Raw genomic sequence first — 27,767 nt, 5'->3', positions numbered from 1 at the left:
GCGCACGAGCCTTCTTCCACGTGGGCCACGTGTCATTACCTAAACACCCCTGTGCCGATCTCTTGACCTCCTGCCGTCCTCTTCCAACCGGCATGATCCGAAATTATTTCCACAAACCCACTGTCAACAGTCGACGTCAACATCATCGCCATGCTCGTACCCCGCGTCCTCGGGGCATCGATGGGGCCCTCGCGCGCTGCGCTAATCGGCAATGTCGGCCTGGGGCTCGGTAGCCGAAAGCTCTCGCTCATGGCGCCGGCTGCGGCACGCTCAGCGCTCGTCGCGACGCGCTTCCCCTCTGCCCAGCTGCGATGGCGGTCGACCACGCCCGCTCGCGTCGGCCCAAAGATGACCGAGCAGGAGTGGCCATGGTACCCCGTCGAGCCGCCAGTCCACAAGGGCACGGTCGAGACGGAGCGCGTCATCTACTCGCGCCCTTCGAGCGGTAACCCCCGCGCGGCGTGGGCTTTCGTTATCGTGTGGCTCTGTGGCGTCTCGACATGGTTCATTATGCCCACTCCAAGCGAGGCTATCTCGGCGGGCCATCTTCCTGCCCGCGTGGACAAGTGGGTGTCGAGTCGAGAGAACGAACGCAAACTAACCACACAGAACCATCATGGGTCTCCCCGAACCGACGTTCTGGGAGATGACCATCAGCGGTATGGTCACGGTTACGACCGTCGGTCTTGGTCTGGTCTTCTTCCTCCCCACGCGTATCATCACGAGGCTTTCGCTTATCCGCTCGCGTGCGGCTGACGCGGCTGCCGGTGCGGCCAAGCCAAAAACGTTCATTCGCCTCCATCACGTCGGCCACGACATGGCCTTTGGGCCAATGAAGAGGTTCCGCGATCTCCCCCTCGACAAGGTGCACATCAACCTCATCATGGGAAAGCCCGACAAGCACGGTCTTAGGGGTGAGCATGGTGCTGTGGGAGCGTGAGCGCGGCTGACATTCCCAGTCCGCAGCGAGTGGCTCAGCCTCCGTGTGGCACCGTCCAAGTCACTCTTGGACCGCCGCGCGTACCGCATGGACTTCCGGGACACGCCGTCGCTCCAGTTTGAGACAGGAGAGGTCATCCTCTCGACCAAGCGTATCGAGGACGTGTTTGGCCCCCTCAAGCCCACTTGGGGTGATGCCAACCCGAAACCGGCGCCGAAGAAAAAGTGACCAGGGGTCACACAGTAGACAAGTATACATTTCAGTATAGTGCAGAGGGCACCGCATGAACCAGCATTGCATAGGGGCGGGCCGGGGCGGTGTGCTGTGGGCATCGGGGATGTGTTGTCGGCGTCGGGGCCGGCTGGAATGGCTGCCTTGATTTGGTTCCAACTTTTGAGAAGCCACCTCCACTTTGCAACGTCATGGCAGACGACGAGTTCGTGTTTGCTTTCCCGCTCGCTTCCTCGACATTCTTTCACTTCATCCCACACTCCATTTCTTCCATTTTCTACCTCGACTCACAAAGCAAGGGCTACATATTACCCCCAAAAGTGCAGCCCTTGCACCCCGTCAACCACGATGAGCGCCCCGGGCCGCGACCTCTTCGGCAGGCCGCTGCCCCCGAGCGCCCCGCAGAACAGTGATGCGCGCGCTCGCGCAATGGCGCTGGACCCAGATGCAGACGCCAAGATGGAGGCGTTTCGAAAGGCAGGTGTGCACATGGGCTCCCGCTAACCTGCTAGGTCAAGCCCACCTGCGTCAAGCTCATGGGCATCGCGACGCAGCCGCCAACAACGACGTCGCAGCACGCCGCGCTGCTCGACTCGCTGCGCGCGCTGGTCGAGACGCTACCAGACGCGGCGTTCGCGCCCTCGCTGATCAACTACCTTCTATTCCCGCTTACGACGCTTCTGCGCCAGACGCCAGACCCAGCCCACCTGCCGGACACGTTCCTCGAGGCCGCGTTCCGCTTCCTCGCCGTTGTCGTGCACCACTGGGTGCGCGCACCGGGCGGCATGGACCCCCAGGCATGGGAGCAGCTCTGGCGCTTCACCATCTCGTCTATCACGCGCCCGGGCAAGGGCCGCGCCGTGGAGCAGGAGGTGCAGTTCGAGGCCGTTGCGCTGCTACGAGCTCTGCTCGAGCCGTACTCCGCGCCTGGGGAGGCTCCTCACCCTTCCCCGGCGATGCGCAAGGCGCTGTATGGCCCCAAGGCGCCGCTGGTCCCTACGCTGTTCCAGAGCATCACGCTCGCGGTCGAATGCTCGAGCCCAGCCCCGCCACACCCTGCGCTCCAGCTCTCGGCGGTCAAGCTCCTCCGCACTCTGGTGGGATATCTTGCTGGCCAGTCCGAGCTCCTCGCTTCGGTCCTGCCTGGGATCGTCAGTGCCATGACCAAGGCCATCACGAGTGGAGGCAAGGGTCTCAAAGGTGACAATGCGGCCGAGATGGCGCACGCAATCGAGGATATCCTGACCGAGACGCTCGATGACGATGCGTTGAGAAGACTCGGCGTGCTGAAACCGACGTTCAACGACCTGTCGGAGCTCGCCGAGCAGTGGGAAGAGAAGCGGCGCGATGGGAACGGGGATGAGCTGTCACCGGAATCCACTCCCCCACCAGAAACTCCACCGTCGACAGCGGCGCCCAACCCCTTTCCCCCCTTGACGGCATCATATCTCGCCTTCACGTCTACCCAGCTACTGTCAACGATCCCGCCGGTGCTCTCCACCCTCGCGAGGCACTTCTCCCACTCGGCGAGGAATGCAGCGGCAGACCTAGCAAGCTCGCTGATACGACACTGCCGCGAGTCTCTGCCCCGGTTAACGTCCCCGGCATTGTCAACCCTCCTCCTTCTCTCCACGGACGAGTTCGACCCTGTGCGCAACGACGCTAAGCAGAGACTCCTCGCGCTATTGGACAGTGACGCAGGTGTATCCCTGGACAACCTGATGGTGGACTTGCTCAGCACGGCTATCAACGCCCTCCCGAGGCACATTCAGGCTGAGCAGGACTCGCGCGTCAACGAGGTCGCACGTCTCATCTCGGCCATCGCGCTCGTCACAGCAGAGCAGGACCCGGCGCGGCCGAATGTAATCGCTACGTTCCTCGGGCCGTCGGGTGCCGTCGAGCGCTGGGCTTGGGGCCTGCTCGACTGTTTGGAATTCGGCCGCCCACGAGGCTGGAGTGCCGCAGGAGCCGACGCGTCGCGAACTGCTGAGCAGGGGTGGACTGGCGGACTGATCACTGCAAGCCTCCCACGGCTCATTGAGCCGGCAGGTGGTGCTACGGACAGCGCTATGGACCAAGATGAGAGTGACACCCGCCCTCCGCCAAACGAGACGTTCCCTTCCCTGCCTCTTCGACACGTCGAGTCGGACAGCACACGCCACGCCCTGTCGTCCATGCTGGAAGCTCTAGGCGCTGCAGGCGGGGAACAGGCTCTCCACTCTGTCGACTACTTTATCCGCTTCGCCCGCGCTAACCGCACGCGTGAGGTCGCCAAAGCCGTCTCAGCTGTCTGGGTGGCCCAGAAGCTGCTCGTCGGCGTTGCAAGCAAGCACGACGGCGAGCGACGACCGAGAGCAGTGCGAAAGATGGCGCGTGAGGTGACCCGAGTCCTCGTCAGTATTGACGACGAGGATGATGAGGACGAGGAGTGGACAGGCCAGCCTGATCCTGATCTTGTCGACGCGCTGGTCCCCGTCGAGCACAGCCGGGGCTTGGACGCCCTCACGACGCTGCTGGACAAGCCTATGGCGAACCAGTCGGCGTCGCAGGAGACGCGACGACTGCATTCGCGTGCCCAACGTGTTCTCCTCAGCGCGCTCTCACTGTCGACTCTGGCGTCGTGCGCCAAGATCCTCGGCACTGGGTTCCGCCCCCTGCTCCTCCACACGCTGTACGAGGTTCTCGCTCATCTTTCCTCCCCGCACGACATTGTGCGGCAGTTTGCCGAGACTGCCCTTGTCCTCATCGCGTACGAGACGGGGTACGCCTCGGCGCAGAACCTCGTGCTCGACAATGTCGACTATGTGGTCAACGTTGTGTCCCAACGGCTCACGTACCACCGATTGAGCCCCCACGCCCCGCTCGTCCTCATCGCCATGATCCGGCTTGTCGGCGCGCCGATCGTCCCGCTCGTTCACGACGTTGTCGACGAGATTTTTGACGCCCTCGACGACTTCCACGGATACTCTGCTCTTGCTAGCGCTCTCCTCGCAGTGCTTACCACGCTCATCGACGTCATGGCCGACGACGTCAAGGCCACAGGGCCAACGCCAGAGCGCAAGGCGGCGCGCGAGGAGGCGAGGCGGGTGCTCAACCCGCCGAACCCCGAGACCGACTTTGCGCGCTTCGCTGGGTGGTATTCTGAGCGCAGCACCCACGCCCAGCGCGAGGTCGACGAGATCCTCGAGCGTGCACCCCGGCAAGCATGGGGCAAGGACAAGGACGCCGAGGGGGACACGGAAATGGGCGATGAGGAGCGGCCGCCCAACACGGACAATGACGAGCCGCCACCACCCACACGGTCGCAGGAAGTGGCGCAGCAGATCCTCGAAAAGGCAACCTACTACTTGTCGCACTCGTCGCCGTTCCTCCGTGCCCGCGTGCTGGGCCTCATTGCGCGCGCGATCCCTGTGCTCGCGTCCGGCGGGCGCGAGGGCGACCTCCTCCCACTCATCGACCGCGCATGGCCCATCATCCTCACGCGCCTCGACGACCCCGTGCCGTACGTCGTGACGGAGGCCGCCGAGGTGATTGCCAGCCTGGCGGAGCACGTAGGCGAGTACGTCTCGCGGCGGATCGCGGACGACGCGTGGCCGCGCCTTTTGCGGCTTCTCAACTCCCAAGCAGAGGTGGACAAGAAGTCTGCGCTCGCGCGGCGCGGCGCGGTCGGCACAACGTCCGAGTGGACCGTGAGCCACCGGCTTCACCTCGCCCTGCTCTCCACCGCGACGTTCATCGCGGCCGAAGTGCCCGTCAAGGACGGCGTACTGTGGGAGATCATCACGGCGTTCGTGCCGCTCCTCGACGCGCGCGTGCATGGCGACCTGCAGGAGGCGGCTAGGAAGCTATACTCTGCGCTCGATGCACGAGACGGCGACGCAGTGTGGATGGCGCTTCGCGCCACATCCGGCAGGCTGAAGGGAGATAATGGCGTGTGGGAATACCTGCATGACGGCGCGCTCGACATCAGCGCGAGCGTCGCCGTCCTCGCACCATAGCAGCATCTAGACCAATAATGCATCTACTACAACATCAAGTTTGGCATATGCAGCTGGCGTAACACGACCCCGCCTTCCTCGAGCACACGCGCGCTCGCCTCGTCCATACTGTAGCTCTGGTTGTAGACTACCTCCCTCACGCCGCACTGCACGATCTTGACCGAGCACAGGAGGCAGGGGCAGGTATTGCAGTAGATGATGCTGTCGGAGCCGATCCGCTCCTTGCCAGCTTCCAGCAGCGCATTCTCCTCGGCATGGAGGCAGAGGCACGCGTTGACTGGGGCGGAGTGTGAGCTGCGTTCGTTGCGATCCTCTGCTGACAACTCACGCGACTCGCCGCCCTTCGCGGGGCCATTACACCGCGGACAGCCCCCCTGGTTGCAGTTGCGCGTGCCGCGCGGCGTGCCATTATACCCCGTCGACACGATACGCTTCGAGCGGACGAGCAGCGCGCCGACACGGCGCTTCATGCAGTTGCTCCGGTGGGAGGCGAGGGACGCGAGCGTCTGCGGGGGTTAGCGGGCACGGAGACGAGGCCGCTGCTGCTCGTTGGTGCCAAGTGCTCGGCGTCCAGCGGCGTTCCTCGCCGCTGCACCGCGGAGCCAAGAGCTCGGAGTGGGTTGGGCAGGTTCGGGCATGCGGCCGAAGCCGCTGGCACCACACCACACCCCGCACGCGCTCTGCTCGGCACCACTCACCATAAAGTACATGTCCCACCCAGGCCGCAGCCTCTGCTCGTCGAGCAGGTCGAGCTTATCGAGGTGCGCGTACAGCTCGGCCACGGTCGGGAAGCGGTTGAACACGGTCACATGGGCGAGGGCGAGCACGCGCGCCAGGTCGGTCGGCGCAGGACTGGGGGTAGGCAAGCGCGCGACTTCGCCTACGGGCGCCTTGCCCTGTGTCGGCGTCGGCGCGGCGAGGGCTCCGTCGGCGCGTGAGGGGGCAGGAGGGGCGACGCTGCCGTTAAGCAGCGCGTCGTGCGCGTCGACGAACGCGTCGAGCGTGAGGGCGCTGGCGGGTCAGCTGGCCCCGAGATACATGAGGTGCAACCCACGCATTCTTCGCGCGTTCTCTCTCAAAGCGGCTCCGCAGCGGCCCGTCGACGCCAACGAGGAGGAAGAACGGCCTTTTGAGGAACGGCTCGACGTCGGCATGCGTGCTGAGGGCAGTGGTGACGTAGTTGTGCTGCCAGTTACGCGTCGTGTAGTCGAGCAGCGCGTCAGGCGAGGCAAAGGTCGTCGGCTGGCGGGGGTTAGCTGGCTTGACTCTGCTTGTGCTGGACGACAGCTCACCTCGCCGAGGGACAGCGCGCCGAGGTCTGCAGGCGTGTGTAGCGACGATGGCGCCGTGGAAGGAGCGCCCCGCGCCAGGTCGAGCCGCACAAAGTCGTGCTTGGCCACTAGGTACTCCAGTATCGTGTGCTTGCCCGCTGAGGGCGTGCCGACCAGCGCGATGATCATGGTGCAGCGTGTGTGATGGAGTGATGGTAAGACGGACGCGAGTGGAAAGTTGTGTTTCGGCGCGAGGCGCGCCGCGCGTCATGCTGTCGCTGCCGCGTGCCTGAAAAGCAATCTTCCTCACCCCCCATCATGGCCCCTTGGCTAAGCCGTGTCGCTTCGCTCCACGGCCCATGGCTTGCTCGTGATAGATACATCCCGGTACAGATCAAGACATGTAGGGACAGAATATAAGCCATGTCGGCGTAAAACAGTGTGTTGGTGCGTTGGTGCGCCGGGCACGCGCGGTGCGTCCGTCGACGCGCGTGATGATGTTGAATATACAAGATGGCCTCAGCCACAGCTACACTACCCAACCCCCACCTACACCGCCACAGCCATGTCCCACAGCACCTTGTCGTCCTCGTGGTCGTCTGGCTGCGGCCCGTACACCTGGATCTTGGCCTCTTCCGTCATCTTGGCGTTCTTGCTCGTGCTGCGGATTCCCATGGCGTGGTTCTCCTCCAGCTCGACCACCGTCAGACCCAGAGTGTCTTTTGGCAGCCAGATGATCGGCTGCGGGTCCTTGGACGCGGGGTGGAAGAATGCTGCAGGGTCCTGGCCGTCGTCACGCAGGCCACGGAGAACACCAGGCCCACCGGGCTGCGCAAAGTACGGGTCTTCCTTTTCCTCCTCTTCCTCCTCACCGTGCTGGGAAGGATCGTAATAGTCGCCCTTGGAATCCATGATGCCAAGCTCGACGTCGCCGTCGCCGTTCTCCTTCAGCGGGATCGGCACCGTCTCCAGTGGCAGGCTAGCCTTGGAGGAGGCACGCGACGGCCCGCGCGAGCCATTCTGGGAGAACGCAGGTCTTGGAACGTCGAGAGACTGCTTGCCGGTCTCCCAATCGTGGTCGTACGGATTGTACTTGACATCGTCGTTGAACGACGACGCGTCGACAAACACATCCGACTTGTCGGCTCCTGAGCTAAACGTCGTTGTGCTTCCATTCCTAGACGGTCTGGCTGGGTAGTCGACGAGAGACTTCTCGGGGCTGGAAAGTCCGGGCGGCACAGGGTTGAGTGGGCGCTTCGAGGTGCTCAGTCTTGGGTCATCGTCGTCCGTGTCCACGCTCTCAGTGTCACCCTCCTTCGAGTTGGACATTCCGTACGACTTGTGAGCGAGCGAGAGCGGGAGCGACGTCTTGAGCGGGTCATAGGCGACGTTGAGGACATAGTTGCAGGCGACAGTGATGGCAATGAGAACAACCATCATGGCACCTTGGGGCACAGCGGCCGCCTTGCGCGCCGGAGGTGGGCCGCGCGCCAGGAACATGAGTGCCGTGAGACACACCTCCTGGATGTAGAGGCCGACAAACAAGTGGGTGATGGCCTTAGGGAAGAACAGACCACCAGTGTCCTCGGCCGTCGACTGGTCGTCGACGTACAGCAACAGGTACTTGTAGATGAAGAAGCTCATGGCGAAGAAGGCAGCGCCGAAGCCGTTGATGACGGGTGAAATCATCATGTACGAGAACACTGTGGGATGTGAGCGGGGAGTAATTGCTTTCCACTTACTGATAACACCATAGACAGTGATGTTGGGGAACGAGGTACCCCACTGCATGCTGGGAAGCTTGTAACGCGAGTTGAAGACCGAACGCGGGGTACCTCCGCCGAGAATGACGCGAACGTAGTAGAGTGCCACGGACACTGGCATGAGCAGGGTACCCAACGTGCCGGTGAACTGGGTGAGCAGGATGGTGATGAAAAGAGTGGATGCCATGGGAAGCTGTTTGGAAAGCGTCGTTGCGATCGATGCGGGGTTGTTGGCAATGTCTTGGATCGATGCGACGAGACCAGAAGAGAGCGTGAGGATGATGAATTTGTTCTGGTGGAGTTAGTGCTGCCAACGAGGCCGCCAACTCACAATGACGAGGAAGAGGAAGAACCTTGTCATGAGACTGAGCTCGACCTCGGTCTTGCTGACCATGCCCTGGTGCTTGGCGAGCTGTCGAAGAATGATGGGCACTAGCATGAGGAGCACTGCAAGAAGGACGGGAGGCAGGATACCGCAGATGACACCTTGGAGCAGCTTCTTGCCAAAGTCGTCACCGCCGATCCAGGCCATCCACTTGAACTTCTCAGTCAAAGTGGCCACGCTCGACAGGGAACCGACAAAGACGGTCATTGGGGCATAGGCAATGAGGAGGCCGATAGTGATGGCGTATGAAATGACAGTGCGGACGTTGACTTCGTAGTCGGACAGAGACATGTTGCTCCAGATGACATTCTTGGGCGATTGTTCAATGAAGCGTCGGTTCATGGTGTAGGGCTTGCTGTTGGCGAGGCACTGCTGGGCCATGTGGGCGGCAATTTGCTGGTTGAAATGAATGAATGCTGAGGACAGGGGAGGGTAGGTCTCGTCGGCCGAGTTGCCAGGCGTATCAATATCCTGGGCCAGTCGCTCGCGCTCGTACGTGAGCTGCTGGGTGGTCTGCACAATCTCCTGGCGAGCCCAGTCGATGGCATCCTGTTCAATGTCAGTCAACGGCTGCAACCTGCTGCACTGCTTCCCACGCACCACTTTTTGGCCAATACCAAGGAAGCCAAGGCCGAACGGGGCCCAATTAGGCTTGATGCGGTGCTTCGGGCGCTGCTCACGAGGAACAAGAAGCTCTCCGATTCTGATGCCCTCTTCGCTTTCATCCGCGTACATGGTCGCTGCGCGGTGGATCTTGCCGGGAATGGGCTTGCCCTTCTTCTCAAGCTTTGTGACCTCCTCTTGGGCCTTGTTGTGTCTCTTCTGGGCCGACTTGATTAAGCTGACCTGGGCGGACTCGAGGACTTTACAGGCCTTAAGACGGCGGTCGTAAATCTTGGGCATGTCCTTGAGATTGCTGTACAGGTTAGTCGCCAATATTTGAGGTGCAACCTACCGATTGAGCCAGATACGCTTAACGCCCCCAGGAAGGTACGAGTACAGCTGCTCGAGCTTCTCCTCGTCCATGAGGTGGGGAGGAATACCCGTGACAAGCACAGTGCTGGCCTGAGCAAGACGCGAGTGCTTGCTGGAAACCAGATAATCCTGCCTGACCTGGAGCCAGTGCTTCATCTCGACCCAGATGTTGTACATGATCCAACCTGAGGGCATCAGTGTTGTTGACATGGTGGAGTGGCGATCTCTCCTTGTCGCCACGTCCAAAGCCCCACTCACCATTGAACAGGTATGCGAGCCAAAGATGAGCCCACCAGCGGTCGAGATTCAGAATGTTGCCGGACGTGAACATGTCAAGGCCACTCTTGCCTTGGGTGTGGCCCGCGGCATCGGCGGGGAAGAGGATGAGCCACGAAACACCCCAGATGGGGATCATGATCTTTGTGAGCATCCAGAGGAACCTCACAAAGACGTAGGGGTCGACACCATTCTTCCTGAGAATGTCCTTGGGATCGGCTGCCGTTCGTCAGCGGCGTAGCACAACGTGAGGCGCAGGTACGGGTACCTCTACGAACCCTTGTATATCTTCCAGAACGGCGCGAGCAGGTTCTTGCCAATGGGAGGGCTCTGCTCCTTGCGCGGGGGAATGTACGTGCGCGGCTCGTACCTGCCAAGTGTCAGGTCGGGTTCACCATCAGCTCACAGCGGTACTCACACTCCTCGAATCAGTCTTCGCAAGGCCAGGAAGAGGATCAATTCGACGCCGGCAATGACCAAGTTTGTCACGAGCGAGGTGATGAACGACTGGGTCGTGGCCGACTTGGCCGGCTCGCTGATGGGTGTTAGGGGCTGTTGACCGTCTGGTACGCTTGGCAGCATGGGGGAAAGCTTAAAGGAAAGTGAGGGGGCAAAGGTAGTTGTGCCCGGGTTCTGTCGTGGGGAAGAAGTAGGAGAGTGATGGACTCACGAAATGTTGCCCTTTCCGTTGTTGTCTGACATTTTCGAGGATCGACACTATTAGCGGAGCGGGGACGAGCGCGACACCGCCGTGTGCTTCTAGACTGGAGGGAACAGTGCGCGCGCGAGGGCCGAACGAAGCAACGTCCGAGCAACCTAGGGCGGCGCGAGCGACAATGGGGCGCGAGGGGCGGCTGTCTTTGATTAGGCCGAGATGAAGGGGCGTGATGGAGCCAGGACGACAAAGTACGATGAGCGCGGGCGTGTGCGGAGCTCGATGGACTTTGCTGTTATGCTGGCGGCGTGCAATGCAAGAGACTGGAGACGATGCAAAGAGTCGGAAGTGAGTGAGATGTGAAGGACAATGTGGGAGGGAACTGGAGCTGTCAAGGTACACACACTGCCATGTCGCCTCTTGTTCGCTACGGTGAGTGAGATTGAAACCCTGGGCAGGCATCTCGCAACAACAATCAGGAGTGCTGCGATGCCTTCTTTGGCTTTCCCCTCCGCAGTCTCTCGTCTACAGTACGACGCCCACCTTGCAGCGAGCGGGAAGTCCAAGACGACGGCGAGAGCAGAGCAAAGTTTGCAACGCTCCCCTCCCTCCGCTGTGCCTGTGCTGCTGTTGCATCTCAACCCGCCCACCCGCACTGCCCGTCCCTTGCAAGCCGAGACTTGTCCGCTGGGTTGGTACGTCACTAGTTCCGGCAGAGTGGTGCTGCCAAGCGCCACCACCCCCCGTAGCGCCAGCGCCAGCGTTGGGTCGCGTTGGGTTCAAAGGGTAACTGAAACGCAGCGGAGAGATATCCCTCGGCGGAGGGGCTGGGGGCTGGGACCGGCATGGACAGGGACTCTGCAAGGAGTTTATGGGCAGACTCTGGCTCGGTCACCGAACGGCAAGAAAGCAGCAGCACTGCAGGCAGGAGAGACATTTCCCCCTGACTTGCTACTTGCCCGCCCTGCATTTCGACGACTGACGACACCGAGGAAATCTCAACGTTCGTGGACATTGTTATTTTGGAGTTATCAAGGCAACTAACGCTCATATCTGCTTGTATCCTCACCAGTCGACCACTGATGTCGGACAACGACCAGCCCCGCACACCGGTCCACCTCGTCGTGCTCCTGCACGGGCTGTACGGCGCGCCTGCCAACCTCTGGTGCCTCGAGGCGGAGGCGGCTGCGCTGCATGAGGAGCTGCGCAAGGGTAGCGGAGAAAGTGGAGAGAGTGACGTCGAGCGCAGCACCGATGACGCCGACGACGTGTCCGCGCCTGCGCCGCAGCTCGCCGTGCTCGTGGCCAAGAGCTATGTCGGACAGCGGACATGGGACGGCATCGACGTGAATGCGCATCGCGCCGCTGACGAGGTGAGTACCCAGCCAGCCAATTGTGGCCGACGGGCATACGACGCGCGGCGTGGCTGACCCCGTGCAGATCGACGAGGAGATTGCTCGCCTCGACGCCGAGGGCAAGGATGTAGTCGCGTTCAGCGTGGTGCGTGCTTGCTTGCTTGTTTGCGTGGTGGGAGACACGACTGACCCCCCGTAGACAGGTTACTCGCTCGGCGGCCTCATCGCGCGCGCGCTCATCGGACACCTGCACACCCGCACACCCTCCTTCTTCGCCACTCACCGGCCCGCAGCGTTCAGCACGATCGCAACGCCGCACCTCGGCGTGCTGCGGTACGGCTCGTGGAAGAACACGGCGGTGCATGCGATCGGGCAGCACCTCTTCAGCCGGACGGGGCGGCAGCTGTACCTCCTCGACACGGACAAGGCGTTGCCGAAGAAGGGCAACAACCGGCCGCTGTTGACGGTGCTTTCTGATCCTGGTGGGTGTCGAGGTCAAGGGTGTCTTCTAACCCACCAGAGGGAATTTATCTCACCGCCCTGCGCCTCTTCCCCAGCGTGACGATCCTCGCCAACGGCGTCAACGACCTCACTGTGCCGTACCCCACCGCGGCGATCGTCGACCACGACCCGTACATCGAGCATGAGGCCGGCGCGGTGTGCGTCGAGGTGGACGAGCACAACATTGTCACACGGCATTACCTCCACGAGACGGAAGTGGACGAGGTCGAGGCTGTCGTCGAGGCGAGCAGCGGCGACAGCAGCCCAAAGCAGCCAGGTGTGTCGCCGGCACGAGCGCTGCCCAAGGCCGTGAGACCGTGGCTCCCGCCCGTGTTCTTCCTTCCTTGGCGTGGACCACTGCGATACGCACTCTTCCCTCTGATCCCATTCTTGCTGCCCTTGGTGCTCACTTTTGTGTAAGTTGCAGCTGGCAGAACCATCAAACACTTCGAGCTGACTCGCCAGCGCGGTGACCTTCACTCTCCATTCGTTCCAGTCGGCCGAGCGGATCAGACTGCACAGCTCAAGCGGGACAAGGAGGCTGCTACATGGCCTGACGCACCCAACGGAGGACAACGACGACGAGGGCAACGGCAAGGACGCGAACGAGGCAGTGGACGACGACAATGACGACTCGTCGTCGACAGGCAACGGCGCCGAGACGCCCGCCCTCGCACCCCAGTCACCCGGCACACAGCCCCTCCTGTCCACAGAACAGCGCGCCATGATCCGTAACCTGTCCGCTGTGCCGCAGCTCGAACGCGTCGTGGCGTGGTTCCCCGCAGTGTTCAACTCGCACGCGACGATTGTCGCGCGCAACGCCAACGTCCCGCGCTTCGCCTTCCAGACACAAGGCATCCCCGTCGTGCGCGAATGGGCCCGCAGGGTCGTCGTGGCGGGTAACGGCGTGATCGGCAAGGAGGATTAGAGGTAGCGCGGCGTCGTCGCGCCGTTTAGATCATCTCGGAACATGCTGTCTGTCACCGCTCCGTGCCACACTATGCATATGTACAACTAAGCTCCTAGCGCCGCGCCGGGCTCACTTCTTGGGGCGGTACGGCTCGTTTGGGCCGTACTCGATCTTATCAGCGACCAGCGGGTCGAGGGCGCGCGTGTTGAGCTGGGCGTTAGTGGCGCCACAACTACACACTCACCAAATGGGGACCCAGCTCGCTGATCTTGCGCACACCTAGCAGGCGCAGCGTCGTCTCGATCTCATCACGCAGAACTGCCGAGGGTCAGCAACACTCCCACTCCCACCCAAGTCGACCCACTCTCGATGGCGTGCACGACGCCCTCCTTGCCGTATGTGAGCGAGTAGAGGAACGGCCGGCCCATGCCCACGCCCTTGGCGCCGAGACACAGCGCCTTGACGACGTCTGTGCCGCGGCGCGCGCCGCCGTCGAGGTATACCTCGCACTTGTCGAAGATGTCTGGGCGCAGCTGGCGCAGCTCGAGGAGGGTGTACAGGGCTGGTTCGGCGCCGTCAAGTGCGCGGCCGCTGGAAGGGGCGTCAGCAGTGCCTCACACCAGAGCCGAGGGCCACTTACCCGTGGTTGGACAAGTAAATCGCGTCCACGCCCATGTCCGCACACCTGATCGCGTCCTCGACGCACTGGACGCCCTTGACACCAAGTGGCAGCGGGGAGTGTTTCCGAATCCACGCCAGGTCCTCCCACTTGAGCTTGGGGTCGATGAACTGGCCCGTCGTGCGGCCGACGCCGCCGCCCTTCTTGTCCGCAGCGACCTTGCCGCCCGAGATACCGCTGGACACCTCCACCGCTGCGCGGGACCGCTCGTCGGCCTCGCGCTTGCCTGGTGCCGGGCAGTCGATGGTCACGAACAAGGCCTTCATGCCGAAGTTGTTCACCCTGGCGAGCAGCTTCTCCGTGTTGTCCCGCTTGCGGTCGACATACAGCTGCATGAACTGCTTGCCGCCGTCGGGACGCGCAGCGACGATCGCGTCGAGCGGGGAGCTGGCGTTGGTCGACACCATCTGGATGATATCGCACTCGCCCGCCGCCTCGGCGAACGCCGGCTCGCCGACCGCGTTCGCGAGCCCGCTCATGCCCGTCGGCGCGATGAACACCGGCAGACTCGTCTTGGTGCCCATCATCTCGGTGCTCGCGTCCACCGTCTCCATGTCGACGAGGTACCGCGGCCGGAAGAGGATGGCGTTGAAGGACGAGCGGTTCAGGTCGACGCTGTGCATGTCTGTCGCGCCGGCCGAGATGAACGCCCAGGCTTTGTCGGACATCTTACGGCGTGCGGCTTCTTCGAAATCAGGCAGGCCGACAATCTCGGCCAGGTCGATCTCGCGCTCGTCGTCGTGGGCGTGCGTCTCGATCACGGGCCGCGGCGGGAGTGTGGCGTGGTCAATGTCGCCCACTTCCGCGGACGGGTCAAGCCGTGCGGCGATGACGCCGGGCGCGTGGATCGGCTCAAAGATCACAGTCGCGTCGCGCCCGGCCACCTTGTAGATTGGCGCCGTGCCCCCAGGATGAGACTTTGCGAACTGCACGGGCGGGCGTCAGCTCACGCCACCCTACCCCCAGCCAGCCTACCCACCTCGGTAAGATCATACACCTTGTCCCCGATGACGACCCAGCAGTCGTCGGGCGAGTTGTGCTTCTGCACCTCGGCGTACGGGATTGTCCTGACCTTGGAGGTGGGCTTGGCGGCGTCGAGCTTGGCGTCCTGGGTGGACCAGTACGCCGCCGCGGCGGACAGCGCGAGCTGGCGGCGTCAGCAGCGCCGTGTCACGCAACTTACCGCTCCCCCAAAGGCGAGGTATCGTCCCGAACTCGAGCTGGACTTGGAGCCGGCGGCAGTGGCGGTCGAGGCCGTCGCCACGAACCGTGTATGGGCGGTTGGTGCGCGGCGCAGCGCGCCGGTGCGAGCAAGCGCACGGAGGATAGGACGTGACATGATGCAGGTGCTGACGCTGGTGCGGGCAAGAGGCGATATGTCGGGGGATATGGCCTCGACGTAGCTGCAGCAGCTATGTACATAAGTAGACGGACGACAGAGTGCCGTACCAGTATCGCCCCGGTGCGGGGCAGTATTGCCCCGAGTTGCCGAGGAATAAGGGTGATGTGAGTGGACGAGGGCGTAGCGGCCTCCGTTACGGCGGCCCGGCATATGCCGTCACTGGCCGGTGGAGTGATCCGACGACATGTACAGCAACATCACGTGACGCGCAGCTGGCCGAAAGTGCGGCTGCTGGTGGCACGGCCCGAGTGATGCGGCGCACGGCGCCTCCGGAACTCCGGACCGGTAGTGCTACCTCGCAAGTCCAAGAGCAAGAGTTTACACACCCGTCCAGTATTGGGAAGGGCATAACAGCGTCTCCGGTCAGCGCGTCCGGCGTATATCTTTTTGCTTGCGAGCGCTCACAAGCTACTACTCGACCCTCCCCCCCCCACCATGTCACTCAGAACAGCCCTCCGAGCCGCGTCCCGCGCGCGCGCGCAGCTCCAGCCTGTCGCCCGGCGCACAGCGAGCTCGTCCACAAGGGCGGCACGGACGCTCGACTGGCGTGTCGGCGCCGTTGTTGCCGTCGGCGCGATGGTCCGTACCCCTCCCCCGCCCCCCATCGCACACAGACAGCTAACTCCCCCAGACCGCCGCGTACGCCCTCTCCTCGCCCACCCTCCTCGACGCCAAGTCCAAGGCCCCCAAGTCGGCCGGCATCTCGTTCGACGAGGTCCAGAAGCACAACTCGCGCGACGACTGTTGGGTCATCATTGACGGCAAGGTTTACGACGTTACCGAGTTCATTGAGATTCATCCCGGTGGCGCGGGGATCATTGTGGCGAACGCGGGCAAGGACGCGACGTGAGTGCATCGGGGGCGGAGCCCAGTGGAGGGGAGGCGGAGCCGGAGGAGGGGTGGGTGGTGGCATACTTCTTGATCGCGCAGCGATCATAGGGGCGGGCGGGCGGGCAAAGTCTCGCTCGCGCAGCAGGGTGGGTGGGTGGGTGGGTGGACCACCTTCCTTGCGAGCGGAGCGAGGGGTGGAAGGGGCTGGGGGTAGACGAGGAAGGCGAGGAAGGATGCTGGGGGAAAATGCCGGGGGAAAGGACGACGAGCACACCAAGCCACACCACTAACACCCGGCAGCAAGATCTTCAAGCCCCTGCACCCGAAAGACGCGCTCGACATGCTCCCGAAATCAAAGCACCTAGGCCCCGTCGATCCCTCGACCCTGCCAGAGGTGGACGACGAGCCGACCGACGAGGAGAAGCGCATCGAGGCTGCGCGTGCCCTCTTGCCGCCGATCGACAGCATGCACCTCCTGGACGACTTTGAGGAGTGGGCCGAGAAGGTGCTCTCGAATACCGGGTGGGCGTACTACAAGTCTGCTGCCGACTCTGAGACGGCGATGGACAACAACGCCGCCGCGTTCGGGCGATACTTCTTCCGCCCGCGCATCCTGCGCGACATCACACAGGGAAACCTCGAGACGGAGGTTGTCGGCGTCAAGACCGCCCTCCCGATCTTCATCTCGCCCGCGGCGATGGCCAAGCTCGGCCACCCGCTCGGAGAGGTCAACTTGACCAAGGGCGCCGGTGCGGCCGGCATCGTGCAGGGTGTGAGTTGTGTGGGCTGGGCCTGGAGCAAGTCACAAAGCTGATGCACGCCCCCGCAGATCTCGATCAACGCCTCGTGCTCCCTCGACGAGATCATGGAGGCGCGTGAAGAGGGCCAGAAGGTCTGGTTCCAGATCTACCTCAACCGCGACCGCAAGAAGAGCGAGGAGCTCTTGGCAAAGGTGACGGACCTGGGCGCCGCCGCGGTCATCTTCACCGTCGACGTGGCGTGGCAGAGCAAGCGGACGCGCGACCGCCGCTCCAAGGCCGCCGTGTCGGCGCCTAACCCCACCTCTTCCAGCTCCGAAAAGCCCGGCAAGGGCACCGCCGGCGCGCAGAACGTGGGCGTGTCGCAGGCGATTTCCGGGTTCCAGGACCCCCACCTGGTATGGGACGACATCGACTTCATCCGCCGCCACACCACGCTGCCAGTCATCGTGAAGGGGATCCAGAGCGTCGAGGACGTGGAGGAGTGTGCGCGCCGCGGCGTCGACGGCGTCATTCTGAGCAACCACGGCGGACGGAGCTGCGACTATGCGCCGGCGCCGATTGATTTGTTGTACGAGCTGCGCGCGCTCCGTCCAGACCTGTTCGACAAGGTCGACATCATGATGGACGGCGGCGTGCGCTCCGGCGCTGATGTCGTCAAGGCGCTCGCTCTTGGCGCCAAGGCCGTCGGACTGGGCAGGCCGTTCTTGTTTGCCAACTCGACGCACGGGCAGGAGGGTGTTGAGAGGGTGTGCGAGAGTGAGTAGGGAGAATGCGAGCCGGCGCGGCCGGCGAGCGGCGAGCACCAGAAACAACACTGGAGGAACGAGAGGGCATTGCTGACACCCCGCCCAGTCCTCGAAGAGGAAATCACAAACACGATCCGTAACTGCGGCGTGTCGTACATCAAGGACCTCAAGCCCGAGATGGTCGGCCCCGCTGGCCCATGGGTCGGCGCCAACCGCCCCCCTTGGCTCAAGTAGGGTGAGGTGGTGGACAGTGGGCGGAGTGCGTTTGTAGTCTTGGTTTTTGCTGCATGTATTGGGTGGTCAGTGAGTGAACGCTTGAGACAGCCAGCTTTGAGTCAGTCAGTCAGTCAGTCAGTGCCTGCCGCCTCGCTGCCGCCGGTGCCACATCCCACTCCCGCCTGCCCGCAAATCACAACCGCCCCATTTCCTGTGAATCGGACATTTGTGCGCCGCGGCAGTGGTCTTTGCCCTGAAAGATCAGCACTGTGCTCGCCCTTTGAATTATGCACTATGCATCATTCACTGCCGTCTGTCATGATACTACTCGTTGGTTTTTCCTACACGCCGCCGCTTAGACAGGCGAGGGGAGGAGCATGCGGCGGGGGTCCTCGAGGTACTCCTTGATGCGGACAAGGAAGGTGACTGCTTCCCGTCCGTCGAGGAGACGGTGGTCGTAGGTGAGGGCGACGACCATGATGGGGCGGATGACAATCTGGCCGTTGACAACGACCGGCTTCTCCTTGATCGAGTGCATGCCGAGGACGGCGGCCTGGGGCATGTTGATGCTAGGGGGAGGTTAGTTTGCGCACTTTGACAAGTAGGGGAGGGCCACAGCCACAGCCCCGCGAGCCCACTCACATGGGAGTACCGTAGAGCGAACCAAAGACACCGCCGTTCGAGATGGTGAAGGTACCGCCGGCCATGTCCTCAATCGAGAGCTTGCCGTCACGGGCCTTGGCACCGAGGTTGGCAATCTCACGCTCAATGTCAATGAGACCAAGCTCCTCGGCGTTGCGGACAACGGGGGTAACGAGGCCCTTGGGGGTGGCAACGGCGACCGAGAGGTCGACGTAGTCGTGGTAGACAATGTGGTCGTCCTCGATCGAGGCGTTGGCCTCGGGGATTTCGCGGAGGGCGAGGACCGAAGCGCGGGCAAAGGCGCTCATGAAGCCGAGCTTGACGCCGTCGGCCTTGAGGACACCCTCCTTGTAGAGCTTGCGGAACTCCATGATCGACGACATGTCAATCTCGTTGAAGGTGGTGAGCGAGGCGGCAGTGTTCTGCGAGGCCTTGAGGCGGGTAGCGATGGTCTGGCGCATGCGGTTCATCTTGACGCGGGTGACGTTGCGGCTGCCGGCAGCGGGCTTGGCGGCGGCGGGGGCCTCCTCCTTCTTGGCGGCAGGCTTGGGGGCAGCGGGCGCGGCGGCAGGAGCAGCAGCGGCAGGGGCGGCGGCAGCGGGGGCAGCAGCGGCGGCGGGGGCGGCAGCGGCAGGGGCCTCGGCGGCAGGCTCGGCGGCCTTGGGAGCCTCAGCGGCGACCTCTCCGGGCTCGAGCTTGAAGAGGTCCTGGCCGACGGCGACAGTGTCCTCCTCGGCGGCGAGGAGCTCGACGATAGTGCCCGAGACGGGGGCGTTGACCGAGACGTCGATCTGGGGGAGGATGTCAGCTCCTCTGCTGCAAACAAACAGACCAAGCCCCGCGGCGCCGCAAATAGACACCGGACCAACCTACCTTGTCAGTCTCGATCGTGGCAACCTCCTCGTCGGCCTGGACAGTGTCGCCGACCTGCTTGTTCCACTGTTTCAAGGTGCCCTCAGTGATGGACTCGGCCTGGGATGATGGTCAGCTTGTGCGTGCGCTGCGCGAAGCAAGCTGGGCAAGAGTGCTCGAGGCAGGCGCTCGAGGCACTGCAACATCTCGTGGGGCATGTTGCCGTGCACACGCGTGCTCGCGTGCTCCCGCGCGCCCATGCCCAGCTTCGGCTCGTCGGCATGTACGAACCATCTGGGGGACCTTGACCACCTGGGCATCTGCTATGGCGGGTGTCAGTGTGGCCGTCTCTGAACCCACGTCATCAACTCACCGCGGACGAGGGACGACGAGTGGAACGACGAGCGGGCAAGGAGCGTGGGCGCGGCGGTGAGGCGCGAGCTAGACGCAGGTCAGCAGCTGTATTGCAAGTCGAGTCGCATGAGCATGACGCAAAGTGCGTCTGCCTGCTGTTCGTTCGCCCACTTACGCCTGCTTTGGCACGACGACGCGCGAGGCAAAGCCGCGGACGGCGGCCTTGCGCGAGGCGGCGGCGGCGGCCGAGGTGGACGCGCGCGCGGCGGTGGAGAGGACACGGGGGGTGCGGAGCATGGCGAGGCGGGGGTGGTGGATGTGCTTGTTGAGAAACAAGGATGGGGGAAAGGAGTGCTTTGGTGCGGTGGTGGTTGTAGGTTTGCGCGCACCACTGGCAGGCTCCCTGCCTCCCGCCCAGTGGTGTCGCTTGCAGGCGGGTGGTACTGGGGCACCCGCCTGGCGTGCAAGCCAGCCCAGCCCAGGCAGGCAGGCAACCGCCCGCCCACCCATTTTGCGGCGACGGCGGTCAAACCACGTGCCGGGTGAATGGGTTTATCGGTCTTTTGCCCCGATCCCGGGGGTCCGATTAACCGAGCGGGCGTGAGGGGTGCCGCCGTCCTAATGCGAGACGCTGCCCAATCCTAATCCAATTAGTTTTTGCACCCCCGCCCCAGCCTACGCAGGTCGGCTTCATGGCCGCAAACCTGGAGAATCGGAGGTGCCGTCTACACTCCGCCGTCACCGCGGGATCGTCGCGGGCGGGCGTACGGGCGGGCGGAGATGCGACGAGTAGGTCGCCGTCGCGTGTGGCGCTTGCTCCGACTGCACGATGCATACGCGCGGCTGTCTCCGTGTCGTCTCTGCTTTACTTGTTGCATTGCTGGGATCGTGGTGCAGACGACAGGTGCAGGCAGCGTCGACAGCTGGAACACCGAACGCCGCTGACATGTCTGTGCTCACTGCGTCGAGGTCAGCAGGGATTGTACCACCCAGGAGCCCCGGTCCAGCGGTCCCAGCGTCCCCAGCGACCTGCCGGCGGGACGATGGCCCCGAAGCACAAAGCACAGCTACACACGACTGCATGGTACGATGCTACAAGTCTCCTCATGCTATTCTCCTCCCTTTCTCACATGCTACCTGCCGCAGCAGCCTAAGGCACAGTGACGACGACCTTGCCGTTCGTCCTCCCGCCGTCCGTCTTCTCATAAGCCGCCTGCACATCCTCGAACTTCACGACCGAGTCGACGAGTGGCGTCCATGAATGAAGGGCCATGAGGCGCGCGATCTCGGTGAGGTCCTTGCCGCTCGGCTCGACGAGGAACCACGCTGCCTTGGTGACGGCCTTGTCTGCCGGCTTCGTGGCGTTGGGGTCGACGCAGACGGAGAGGAAGGTGCCGTTGGTCTTGAGCGCGGGCCACACCTTGTCGAGGTCGCTGCCTGCCGCGTCGAGGATGAGGTCGACCGGGACCGCGCTCTGAGCCCAGCGCGCCACCCCGTCGTCGTTGTACGCGACGGCCTCGGTCGCGCCGTAGCCTCTAACCGTGTCCGCCTTGGAGGCCGACCCGACGCCGACGATGCGCCCGACGCCCGCAGCGGCCGCAAGCTTGATTGCCCACGAGCCCACGCCGCCCGAGGCGCCAGTGACGAGCACGCTGCGCGCAGCATTGTGCGCCTTGGCCTTGGCGGCGGTGCCGGCGTCCGCCGAGAGGGCAGCGGGGTCGAGCACGCCCGGAGCCTGCGCAAAGAGGCCCTGGTACGCCGTCAGGCTCGACAAGGGCGTCGCCGCAGCGTCCGTCCAGCTCAGCCCCGCGGGCTTCTGGGCGAGCATGGAGAGCGGGACGAGGGTGACCTCGCGCAGCGCGCCAGGGATGGAGGCATGGATGCGGAAGAAGACCTCGTCGCCGGCGTTGAAGCTGCTGCCATCGGGCGCCTGCTCGACCGTCCCCGCGCCCTCGGTGCCGGGCACGCGGAGACGGCCAGCGGGAAACAGGCTGGGGAAGTTGGCTTCCCACGACAGCTCCGACTTGCACGGCGACGCGGCGTACACGCGGACCAGCGCGCTCGTTCCGGCGGGGTCGAAGAGGGGTGGGGGGAGGCGCGTGAGGGTCAGCTTGTTGGAGTTGGGGTCCTCCTGGAGGACGGCCTTGATGTCGGTGCTGCCGGCGGTGGTGGTGGTCATGGTGTTTGTTGTGCTTGCTTCCTGGGAAGTTGCAATACCTATTTCCCTTCCCTGCGCCTTTTATTACTCGCCACTGTTGCTGCTGCTGCTGCTGCTGCTGCTGCTGCTGCGACATGCCGATGACGACGGAGGGCGTTGCTCGGTGAGCCACAGAATGAGATCTCGGTACCGATGAGTTGACGTCAACTGCCACTGTGGCTGGCTTCGCCCGAGTCGGCCGGTCGGTCGGCGAGGGGAGGTGAGGCGGGCGCGCCGCGCCTCGGGATGCCTCAGCCGGCCTCGGCAACGTGCTCACGCCGAGGAGGCGGCGTGCCGATACCGCACGTACAGTGCGCGGTGGGCGGCGCGTGGGATGCATGGCAATGTCGCTTGCCCACGCCCCGCTGATCTGCAGACAACCATTACTAACCGAGCCTGCTTCTCCGCCGGAATCGGGCACGCAGAGTGAACTTACAGAATGGGACGTCGCCGAGGCTCCAGTTGTGCATCAAGGGCTTCAGTTGGCAGTTAGTTACCCCACATGCCGGTGTGAGCATGGGGGTTGGGATGGCGATGGGCTAGCGGTGGGCACCGCGATCAGTCCCCATCGAGACGGGATGCAAACAACTTGGGCGAGTCCACTCCACAGGCCATCGGTCGTCTCGTCTGCCTGCCGCCCCACTCACTCCCTTCAGCCCAGCCCCATGCAATGCATTCTATGTCCCGTGGTTACAACGCCCTCCATCCCGCTACACACTCGCCGCCTTGGCCTCCTTGTCAGCCGCGACGAGCTCGTCGAAGACGACGCCGGCGCCGCCGAAAATGTCCAGGGCGGACCCGAACGTCAGGTCGACCTTGCCGCCCGACAGGCGGTCAACGAGGGCGAGGTCGCCGAGCTCCTTGGCGCCGCCGGCGTACGTGCAGGGGATGGACACCCACTCGCCGAGGCCTGGGTCGTTAGCTCGCACATGACGCTGCACTCGACGCCGCCGCACTCACGCTCGACAAGCTCCTCGTCAATGCCCTGGCACAGCCCTTCGACGTCCGCAGCGTGGATGAGCAGCTCGGAGCAGTATCCTTCGATCCGCTTGATGCTCTCGGCGTTCACGACGAGGTCGGTGAGCGTCTTCCACCCGTTCATAGCGACGATCCACCCCGCCTCGCGACGACGGCACGAGATGTCGACGACGAGCTTGTCCTTGCCCACTGCGGCCGACAGGGCAGCGAGGACGTCCTCGGCGAACTTGCCCCCCGGGAACAGGGCAGACGTGACGATGACCTTTTCGGCGCCGGCCTCGAGCCACTCGCGCGCGTTCGCGACAGTGATCCCGCCGCCGACTTGCAGTCCGTTTGGCCAGGCGGCCAGCGCCTCGCGCGCGGCCGCGTCGTTGTTCGGGCCCAGCTTGATGACATGTCCGCCGTTCAGGCCGTTGGAGCGGTACAGCTCGGCGTAGTAGCTCGGGGGCTTGCTGCAGGGGAGAGAGCGGAGTCAGCGCTGGCTGAACATGCGGCCCTTGGCGCACTCACGTCGCGACAAAGTTCTCCTTCGGGCCTTTGCCCTCCCCGCTCGCGGTCAGGTCGAGCGTGCCTCCGACAATCTGCTTGACCACCCCGCCGTGCAGGTCGATGCAGGGGCGGAACTGCGAGTGTCTGCGCTGGGCTGGCATGGTACGTGCGGTGCGATATGGGCAGGAGGAAAGTCGGGCCGGCAGTTCGACCTCCACTTTGATCGAGTCGGGAAGGTGGGTATGTGGGGTGGTTGGATAAGGTGTGAGGCGCGACTGGTTTCTTGTGCCACTTGGGCAGGTGGATTGCTGTAGAGAGGAAGAGGAGGCGCATGCATGGTGATTATGGATGACAAGGGCATGGGCAGAGCTTAGTCTAGAGAAGGTATGCCCAGCTGTAGTTGTTGGGCGTGGTGAGGGTTGTCGTACTCGAGCCAGGGTGCTGGTGTCTGGTGAGGTCCATGGCAGGAAGGGTGTCCACGCCGAGTGCTGGCTGCTTGATGGTGGGCAGCTGGGGGTGGACAGGTGCAAGAAGAACACGACAGACTCGATGCCCAGAGGTGACTGAACGGTGCGAGTCGCAGCCATCGTTTCCACCCACCGCCCGCGCCTCGCGCCGTCGCGCCCGCTGATCACTCCCCCCCTCATGTGCCACTGATTGACCAGCGCCGTGTGTGCCGGCCGCCCAGGCAATGTCTCGCAACTCGCAACTGGTCCTCCACCTCACGTCCTCGCGCCAGTGTCATCATCATTACACATATAATAATCCCCCCGACACACACCACCACTCTCTCTTCCCTCAACACTCACCCAACCAACTACCATGCCCCCGACGCGGCCGGCGTCCCCCGCCCGCCCCGCGTCACCCACCCCACACCGCCCAGCCTCCCCCCACCGCCCGGCGGCGCCGACCCTCCCCATGCCCGACACGGGGGGAGATCTGCTCCCCCGCGGCCACCAGTTCTCTACTACCCCGCGCTCCGTCTCGTCGCGTCGCGCACACACGCTCCCAGCGCCGACGCCCACGCCCACGCCGCCCCCGAACGCGCGATACAAGGGTGCCCGCCCGTCCGACCTCCGCGAGTGCCTCACGCGCCATGTCTTCCCCGTGTCGCCGGGCCCGCCGCTCCTCCTTGCAGACGGCACGCTGCCCCTCAGCATCCACGGGAGCGACCTCGACCTCGCGATCGCGCAGGCGCAGTTCCACACGCACCAGAGCAGCCCCAACGCGCAGAGCAGCCCCAACGCGCACGAACAGACGCGGAGGATTCGCGTGCAGTACCACGCGCACATTGCCGGCTTGCTCTTCGACGAGGTACAGCGCGTCAAGGCGCGTCCCAAGCCCGGCGTCCCGGAGACCGACTACTGCAAGCGCGTGGGCGACTGGCACGCCGACAACGAGATCCTCGCGAGCTACCCGTGCGAGACGGGCAAGCCCGGCCTGTTCGACGTGGTGATTGAACACGTGAACGAGTTCCTCGCCGTCCGGAGGAACTACGAGCCGACCCGAGCGCCAGTGACCACGGCTGGGTGGATGCGCCCATCAGAGCTCGACGCGTCGAGTAAGGGCGACTGGCTGTGCTACGCCGACGAGAAGCCGCGCGCCGTGCTCAAGTTTAAGCGGCTCCTCATCGACCGCGACCTCGACCAGATCTTCGACGCCGCGACCGCCGAGCAAGAACACAGGGTCGCTGGCACGATCCCGCTGAGCAACGGCTTCGAGGTATGGGTCAATACCGAGGGGCGCGTGTGCAACTCTGGCACGCTGGGGGGCAACGCCGCCAAGGCGTGTCTGGTGGTAAGAAGTTGGGTCAAGTGCTAATGCTGACGTCCCCGCCCAGGCCTGGTCAGACTCGCACTACTACCGTACCCGCTGGACGGTGCTATTCAACGGCCGCCGCGCGATTGTGTGCTACCTCGCCAAGCCGGACACGCTGTTTGTGTCGAGCATCATCCACCACGACGCGGGCTTGTTCCGCGCGGCGCTCACCCCGACGCTGATGCTGTTTGCGCTCGCGACCATCGACCGCCGGCCAAGCATCACCATGTCGAACGAGGCGCTCAAGTTTTGCCAGTTCCCGGGATAGGCGACGACGTGCCGCCGAGTCGTCAAGTCGGGCGCCCTCGGCCCCCAATACCCCTAGTCCGTCACCCAAGTAACCCCTCTCTGTAGCTGTCAGTCATAGGACCGTGCCGCGTGCTCCGCCGGCCCGCCCGCCGCGTCCCTTGCGACATGTGTATGAATAGTTTCATGTCATAAACACCGGTGGGGTGCAGGGGGTAGTAGGGGGTTAGATTTGTGCCACGGGGGTTGAAGGAGGGGTGGCGCAGTGGCTGACGTCAAAGAGCTGTAGACATCGCCTAGTTGGCCTTGTTGGCCTGGCCGACGCGCTTGGCCTGCTTGTTCTTGGCGAAGAACTTGCGGCGCTGCTTGAGCATGTAAGTGTAGAGGACGTAAAGCGCTGGGGGTTAGTGCGATACGCCTTGGACAACCCACCAGGCCACCAGATGACGAAGAGCACGAGACGGACAAACTGGATCGGGCTCCACGTGATGCCGTGCGTCTTCTGCGCGGCCTTGGCCCGGGCAAGCGAGTAGAGGAAGTGGCGTCCGGCCTTGGTGTGCGTGATCTGCTTGAGCACCGGCGCGGGGAGCGAGAGGCAGATGGCGTGCAGCGCCGCGAAGAAGTAGTGGATGTAGGGCAGCGAGCTGAGCGGCGGGACAGTCGAGAGCGCCAAAAACGCCTCGGAGCTCGCGCCGAGCGGGTACAGCACCAAAAACGTGTTGTACCGCAGCCAGTTGAGCGCGTACACCTCGATGTCGAAGAGCGCGAGCGCGTAGAACGGGTACCGGATCGTCTCGGTCACGCTCCACGCGAGGAGCATGGTGGCGAAGAGGGGGTGGGCGTGGGTCTGCGCGGAGGTCGGCGGCGTCAGTAACGAGCTTCCTGGCCCCTTCTGCCCTGCTTCCAACTCACGCTCGGCACCATCTCGACGACGCCCCAGACAGCCCACAACCGCGAGAAGACCTGGCTCGCGACCGTGCCGACCGGGCTCCGCACGAGGCCGAACGCAGCATGGAAGATCTCGAGCACAGCGAGGCTCTGGGTCCACTTTGTCGCCTCGCCCAGCCCGTGGAAGTCGTACGCGCCGCTCAGGTGGTCCGCCAAGGCGGCAACCCACGCCCACGGGACATCCCCGCGCGCAGACTGCCCGAACACGGTCCAGTGAGCCGGCGCCGAACGCGGCGTGAGGATGAACCATACTGTCAGGACTAGGAGCCGGCCCCAGAGCACGAAGGAGACGGCGTTGTACAGGAACAGGTAGGCCTTGACGGGCGTGAGGCCTGCGTTGTGAGTGGAGGGGAGGCTGGGGCCGACGTACCCTTCTTGCCTGCCTTGTGGTGCTTCTTCTCGGACGGCATGGTGATGCTCGTGGTGATGTGGGAGATTGAAATGGTGAGTGGTTGTCGCGATTTCGTGGTGCCTTCGGTCCGTTGGTCACCGGTGCGAAGCAAGTTGGCGTGGCTTCCCCACTCTGCCTGCCTGTCTGCGCCCCACGCGGCCGGCCATCGGCACGCGCGATCGCCGTGCCGTGGGTGGCGCCGACAAAGGCCACAACGCCAACTAAGTACTACTGCACTTAGCTCATGGCCAGCGTTATGCAAGTGATCCCAACGAGCTGCTGGTGCATGCCCGCGAAGGGTGCGTTCAGTGCGCCGGGCCAGCCAACGCCGGCCAGACTGATGATATTGGCGGGCTACGCCGTCGCGCAAGCCGGCGAGCTGTCGAGCCGGAACAACAACAGCACGACTGGTCCTCTGCCATGCTGCCACCGGCGCACCGGCTGGTTTCCTTCGGCTCAAGGCCACTATGAAACGGTGAACGTGCCGAACCACACGCGTCGCGCTGGGTGGCAGATGGCAGAGTACGCAGTCCAGCGTCAGTGTAGGTACGAGGCAGCAGCCAGCCGAACGCCAGCCAGCCAGGCAACCAGCCAGCCAGCCATGTCTGACCCGCCGGCAACACCTCGCCCACCCCGTCTCCGTCCTCCTCCCCATCGCCCACTCCAGGCCAGCCGCACGCCGATCGGAACATCCCAGCACCACATGCACCCCTGCCACTCCGAAACGGGCCCTATGTACAGTGTCAGGAGAAACACCAACCGAGAAAGTATCCGCGGCTCACAACGTCATGACGTAGACGTCGCGTTCCTAGCCAGCCGAGATGTCGTTTACGGCTGGGTGGGGGGGTGCTAGAACCGCAACGAAGCTCTCACGCGACGAGGGAGTCGTCGTGTCGTGTCGTGCGGGCGTGGTATAAATGGGCCACCGTCACGTCACTGCCCCACATCCACACCCCA

General features: G+C 63.7%; 12 protein-coding genes across 12 annotated transcripts; 5 read left to right on the top strand and 7 right to left on the bottom strand.

The window, feature by feature from the left end:
* Positions 1–117: 117 nt before the first annotated feature.
* Positions 118–1,244, top strand: LOC62_03G004615 (uncharacterized protein). Its single transcript, XM_062771135.1, has 3 exons — positions 118–566; positions 610–914; positions 960–1,244. Exons 1-3 carry the CDS (start codon positions 151–153, stop codon positions 1,166–1,168), a joined length of 930 nt encoding a protein of 309 aa, XP_062627119.1. The 5' UTR covers positions 118–150; the 3' UTR covers positions 1,169–1,244.
* Positions 1,245–1,616: 372 nt separating this feature from the next.
* Positions 1,617–5,169, top strand: Tti1 (TELO2-interacting protein 1; the record flags this gene model as incomplete). Its single annotated transcript, XM_062771134.1, has 2 exons — positions 1,617–1,652; positions 1,684–5,169. The coding sequence occupies 2 exons, from the start codon at positions 1,617–1,619 to the stop codon at positions 5,167–5,169; spliced, it is 3,522 nt and encodes a 1,173-aa protein (XP_062627118.1).
* A 26-nt stretch (positions 5,170–5,195) lies between these two features.
* SPBC2G2.13c (Deoxycytidylate deaminase) lies at positions 5,196–6,644 on the bottom strand (the record flags this gene model as incomplete). Its single annotated transcript, XM_062771133.1, has 5 exons — positions 6,462–6,644; positions 6,224–6,411; positions 5,868–6,180; positions 5,498–5,675; positions 5,196–5,446 (listed from the first exon to the last, which is right to left on the bottom strand). The coding sequence occupies exons 1-5, from the start codon at positions 6,627–6,629 to the stop codon at positions 5,196–5,198; spliced, it is 1,098 nt and encodes a 365-aa protein (XP_062627117.1). The 5' UTR covers positions 6,630–6,644.
* Positions 6,645–6,807: 163 nt separating this feature from the next.
* SPAC24H6.13 (uncharacterized protein) lies at positions 6,808–10,832 on the bottom strand. The gene is made up of 9 exons (XM_062771132.1): positions 10,510–10,832; positions 10,258–10,374; positions 10,118–10,209; positions 9,822–10,058; positions 9,544–9,748; positions 9,189–9,504; positions 8,535–9,158; positions 8,183–8,495; positions 6,808–8,143 (listed from the first exon to the last, which is right to left on the bottom strand). Exons 1-9 carry the CDS (start codon positions 10,539–10,541, stop codon positions 6,990–6,992), a joined length of 3,090 nt encoding a protein of 1,029 aa, XP_062627116.1. The 5' UTR covers positions 10,542–10,832; the 3' UTR covers positions 6,808–6,989.
* A 744-nt stretch (positions 10,833–11,576) lies between these two features.
* On the top strand, positions 11,577–13,278 carry YOR059C_1 (Putative lipase; the record flags this gene model as incomplete). Its single annotated transcript, XM_062771131.1, has 5 exons — positions 11,577–11,867; positions 11,935–11,994; positions 12,049–12,331; positions 12,370–12,766; positions 12,816–13,278. 5 exons carry the CDS (start codon positions 11,577–11,579, stop codon positions 13,276–13,278), a joined length of 1,494 nt encoding a protein of 497 aa, XP_062627115.1.
* Positions 13,279–13,389: 111 nt separating this feature from the next.
* On the bottom strand, positions 13,390–15,278 carry CYB2_1 (Cytochrome b2, mitochondrial; the record flags this gene model as incomplete). The annotated part of the gene is made up of 6 exons (XM_062771130.1): positions 13,390–13,470; positions 13,505–13,578; positions 13,625–13,851; positions 13,901–14,865; positions 14,919–15,086; positions 15,123–15,278. The coding sequence occupies 6 exons, from the start codon at positions 15,276–15,278 to the stop codon at positions 13,390–13,392; spliced, it is 1,671 nt and encodes a 556-aa protein (XP_062627114.1).
* A 467-nt stretch (positions 15,279–15,745) lies between these two features.
* Positions 15,746–17,977, top strand: CYB2_2 (Cytochrome b2, mitochondrial). Its single transcript, XM_062771129.1, has 5 exons — positions 15,746–15,920; positions 15,973–16,187; positions 16,473–16,944; positions 17,002–17,689; positions 17,786–17,977. Exons 1-5 carry the CDS (start codon positions 15,777–15,779, stop codon positions 17,911–17,913), a joined length of 1,647 nt encoding a protein of 548 aa, XP_062627113.1. The 5' UTR covers positions 15,746–15,776; the 3' UTR covers positions 17,914–17,977.
* A 197-nt stretch (positions 17,978–18,174) lies between these two features.
* On the bottom strand, positions 18,175–20,072 carry KGD2 (dihydrolipoyl transsuccinylase). The gene is made up of 6 exons (XM_062771128.1): positions 19,919–20,072; positions 19,763–19,830; positions 19,681–19,712; positions 19,411–19,509; positions 18,538–19,328; positions 18,175–18,464 (listed from the first exon to the last, which is right to left on the bottom strand). The coding sequence occupies exons 1-6, from the start codon at positions 20,038–20,040 to the stop codon at positions 18,251–18,253; spliced, it is 1,326 nt and encodes a 441-aa protein (XP_062627112.1). The 5' UTR covers positions 20,041–20,072; the 3' UTR covers positions 18,175–18,250.
* Positions 20,073–20,893: 821 nt separating this feature from the next.
* On the bottom strand, positions 20,894–21,922 carry ARB_02327-2 (putative zinc-binding oxidoreductase, mitochondrial; the record flags this gene model as incomplete). The annotated part of the gene is made up of 1 exon (XM_062771127.1): positions 20,894–21,922. The coding sequence occupies one exon, from the start codon at positions 21,920–21,922 to the stop codon at positions 20,894–20,896; it is 1,029 nt and encodes a 342-aa protein (XP_062627111.1).
* A 701-nt stretch (positions 21,923–22,623) lies between these two features.
* Positions 22,624–23,574, bottom strand: his-7 (1-(5-phosphoribosyl)-5-[(5-phosphoribosylamino)methylideneamino] imidazole-4-carboxamide isomerase). Its single transcript, XM_062771126.1, has 3 exons — positions 23,429–23,574; positions 22,901–23,370; positions 22,624–22,850 (listed from the first exon to the last, which is right to left on the bottom strand). Exons 1-3 carry the CDS (start codon positions 23,566–23,568, stop codon positions 22,651–22,653), a joined length of 810 nt encoding a protein of 269 aa, XP_062627110.1. The 5' UTR covers positions 23,569–23,574; the 3' UTR covers positions 22,624–22,650.
* A 751-nt stretch (positions 23,575–24,325) lies between these two features.
* LOC62_03G004605 (uncharacterized protein) lies at positions 24,326–25,493 on the top strand (the record flags this gene model as incomplete). The annotated part of the gene is made up of 2 exons (XM_062771125.1): positions 24,326–25,204; positions 25,248–25,493. 2 exons carry the CDS (start codon positions 24,326–24,328, stop codon positions 25,491–25,493), a joined length of 1,125 nt encoding a protein of 374 aa, XP_062627109.1.
* Positions 25,494–25,543: 50 nt separating this feature from the next.
* Positions 25,544–26,871, bottom strand: SPBC19C2.15c (putative very-long-chain (3R)-3-hydroxyacyl-CoA dehydratase). Its single transcript, XM_062771124.1, has 4 exons — positions 26,790–26,871; positions 26,384–26,751; positions 25,904–26,318; positions 25,544–25,868 (listed from the first exon to the last, which is right to left on the bottom strand). The coding sequence occupies exons 1-4, from the start codon at positions 26,827–26,829 to the stop codon at positions 25,768–25,770; spliced, it is 924 nt and encodes a 307-aa protein (XP_062627108.1). The 5' UTR covers positions 26,830–26,871; the 3' UTR covers positions 25,544–25,767.
* Between the last annotated feature and the right edge of the window lie 896 nt (positions 26,872–27,767).

Source organism: Vanrija pseudolonga, chromosome 3, assembly GCF_020906515.1.
Source record: "Vanrija pseudolonga chromosome 3, complete sequence".
Taxonomy (NCBI): Eukaryota; Fungi; Basidiomycota; class Tremellomycetes; order Trichosporonales; family Trichosporonaceae; genus Vanrija; species Vanrija pseudolonga.
This window is presented reverse-complemented; position numbering and strand designations above follow the sequence as displayed.

Coding starts and splice junctions, on each gene's coding strand:
- SPBC19C2.15c (XM_062771124.1), bottom strand. CDS start 26,829: ATGCCGTCCGAGAAGAAGCACCACAAGGCAGGCAAGAAGG. Junction 26,319..26,383: donor TCGTCGAGATGGTGCCGAGC/GTGAGTTGGAAG, acceptor ACCTCCGCGCAG/ACCCACGCCCACCCCCTCTT. Junction 25,869..25,903: donor CTTCGTCATCTGGTGGCCTG/GTGGGTTGTCCA, acceptor ACTAACCCCCAG/CGCTTTACGTCCTCTACACT.
- KGD2 (XM_062771128.1), bottom strand. CDS start 20,040: ATGCTCCGCACCCCCCGTGTCCTCTCCACCGCCGCGCGCGCGTCCACC. Junction 19,713..19,762: donor CTCGTCGTCCCTCGTCCGCG/GTGAGTTGATGA, acceptor CACCCGCCATAG/CAGATGCCCAGGTGGTCAAG. Junction 19,329..19,410: donor CCACGATCGAGACTGACAAG/GTAGGTTGGTCC, acceptor ATCCTCCCCCAG/ATCGACGTCTCGGTCAACGC.
- SPAC24H6.13 (XM_062771132.1), bottom strand. CDS start 10,541: ATGTCAGACAACAACGGAAAGGGCAACATTTC. Junction 10,059..10,117: donor GTTCTGGAAGATATACAAGG/GTTCGTAGAGGT, acceptor GACGAACGGCAG/CCGATCCCAAGGACATTCTC. Junction 9,159..9,188: donor TTGGTATTGGCCAAAAAGTG/GTGCGTGGGAAG, acceptor AGCAGGTTGCAG/CCGTTGACTGACATTGAACA.
- his-7 (XM_062771126.1), bottom strand. CDS start 23,568: ATGCCAGCCCAGCGCAGACACTCGCAGTTCCGCCCCTGCATCGACCTG. Junction 23,371..23,428: donor AAGGAGAACTTTGTCGCGAC/GTGAGTGCGCCA, acceptor TCTCCCCTGCAG/CAAGCCCCCGAGCTACTACG. Junction 22,851..22,900: donor TGACGAGGAGCTTGTCGAGC/GTGAGTGCGGCG, acceptor CTAACGACCCAG/GCCTCGGCGAGTGGGTGTCC.
- LOC62_03G004615 (XM_062771135.1), top strand. CDS start 151: ATGCTCGTACCCCGCGTCCTCGGGGCATCGATGGGGCCCTCGCGCGCT. Junction 567..609: donor CTTCCTGCCCGCGTGGACAA/GTGGGTGTCGAG, acceptor CTAACCACACAG/AACCATCATGGGTCTCCCCG. Junction 915..959: donor CGACAAGCACGGTCTTAGGG/GTGAGCATGGTG, acceptor TGACATTCCCAG/TCCGCAGCGAGTGGCTCAGC.
- CYB2_2 (XM_062771129.1), top strand. CDS start 15,777: ATGTCACTCAGAACAGCCCTCCGAGCCGCGTCCCGCGCGCGCGCGCAG. Junction 16,188..16,472: donor AACGCGGGCAAGGACGCGAC/GTGAGTGCATCG, acceptor AACACCCGGCAG/CAAGATCTTCAAGCCCCTGC. Junction 17,690..17,785: donor TGTTGAGAGGGTGTGCGAGA/GTGAGTAGGGAG, acceptor CACCCCGCCCAG/TCCTCGAAGAGGAAATCACA.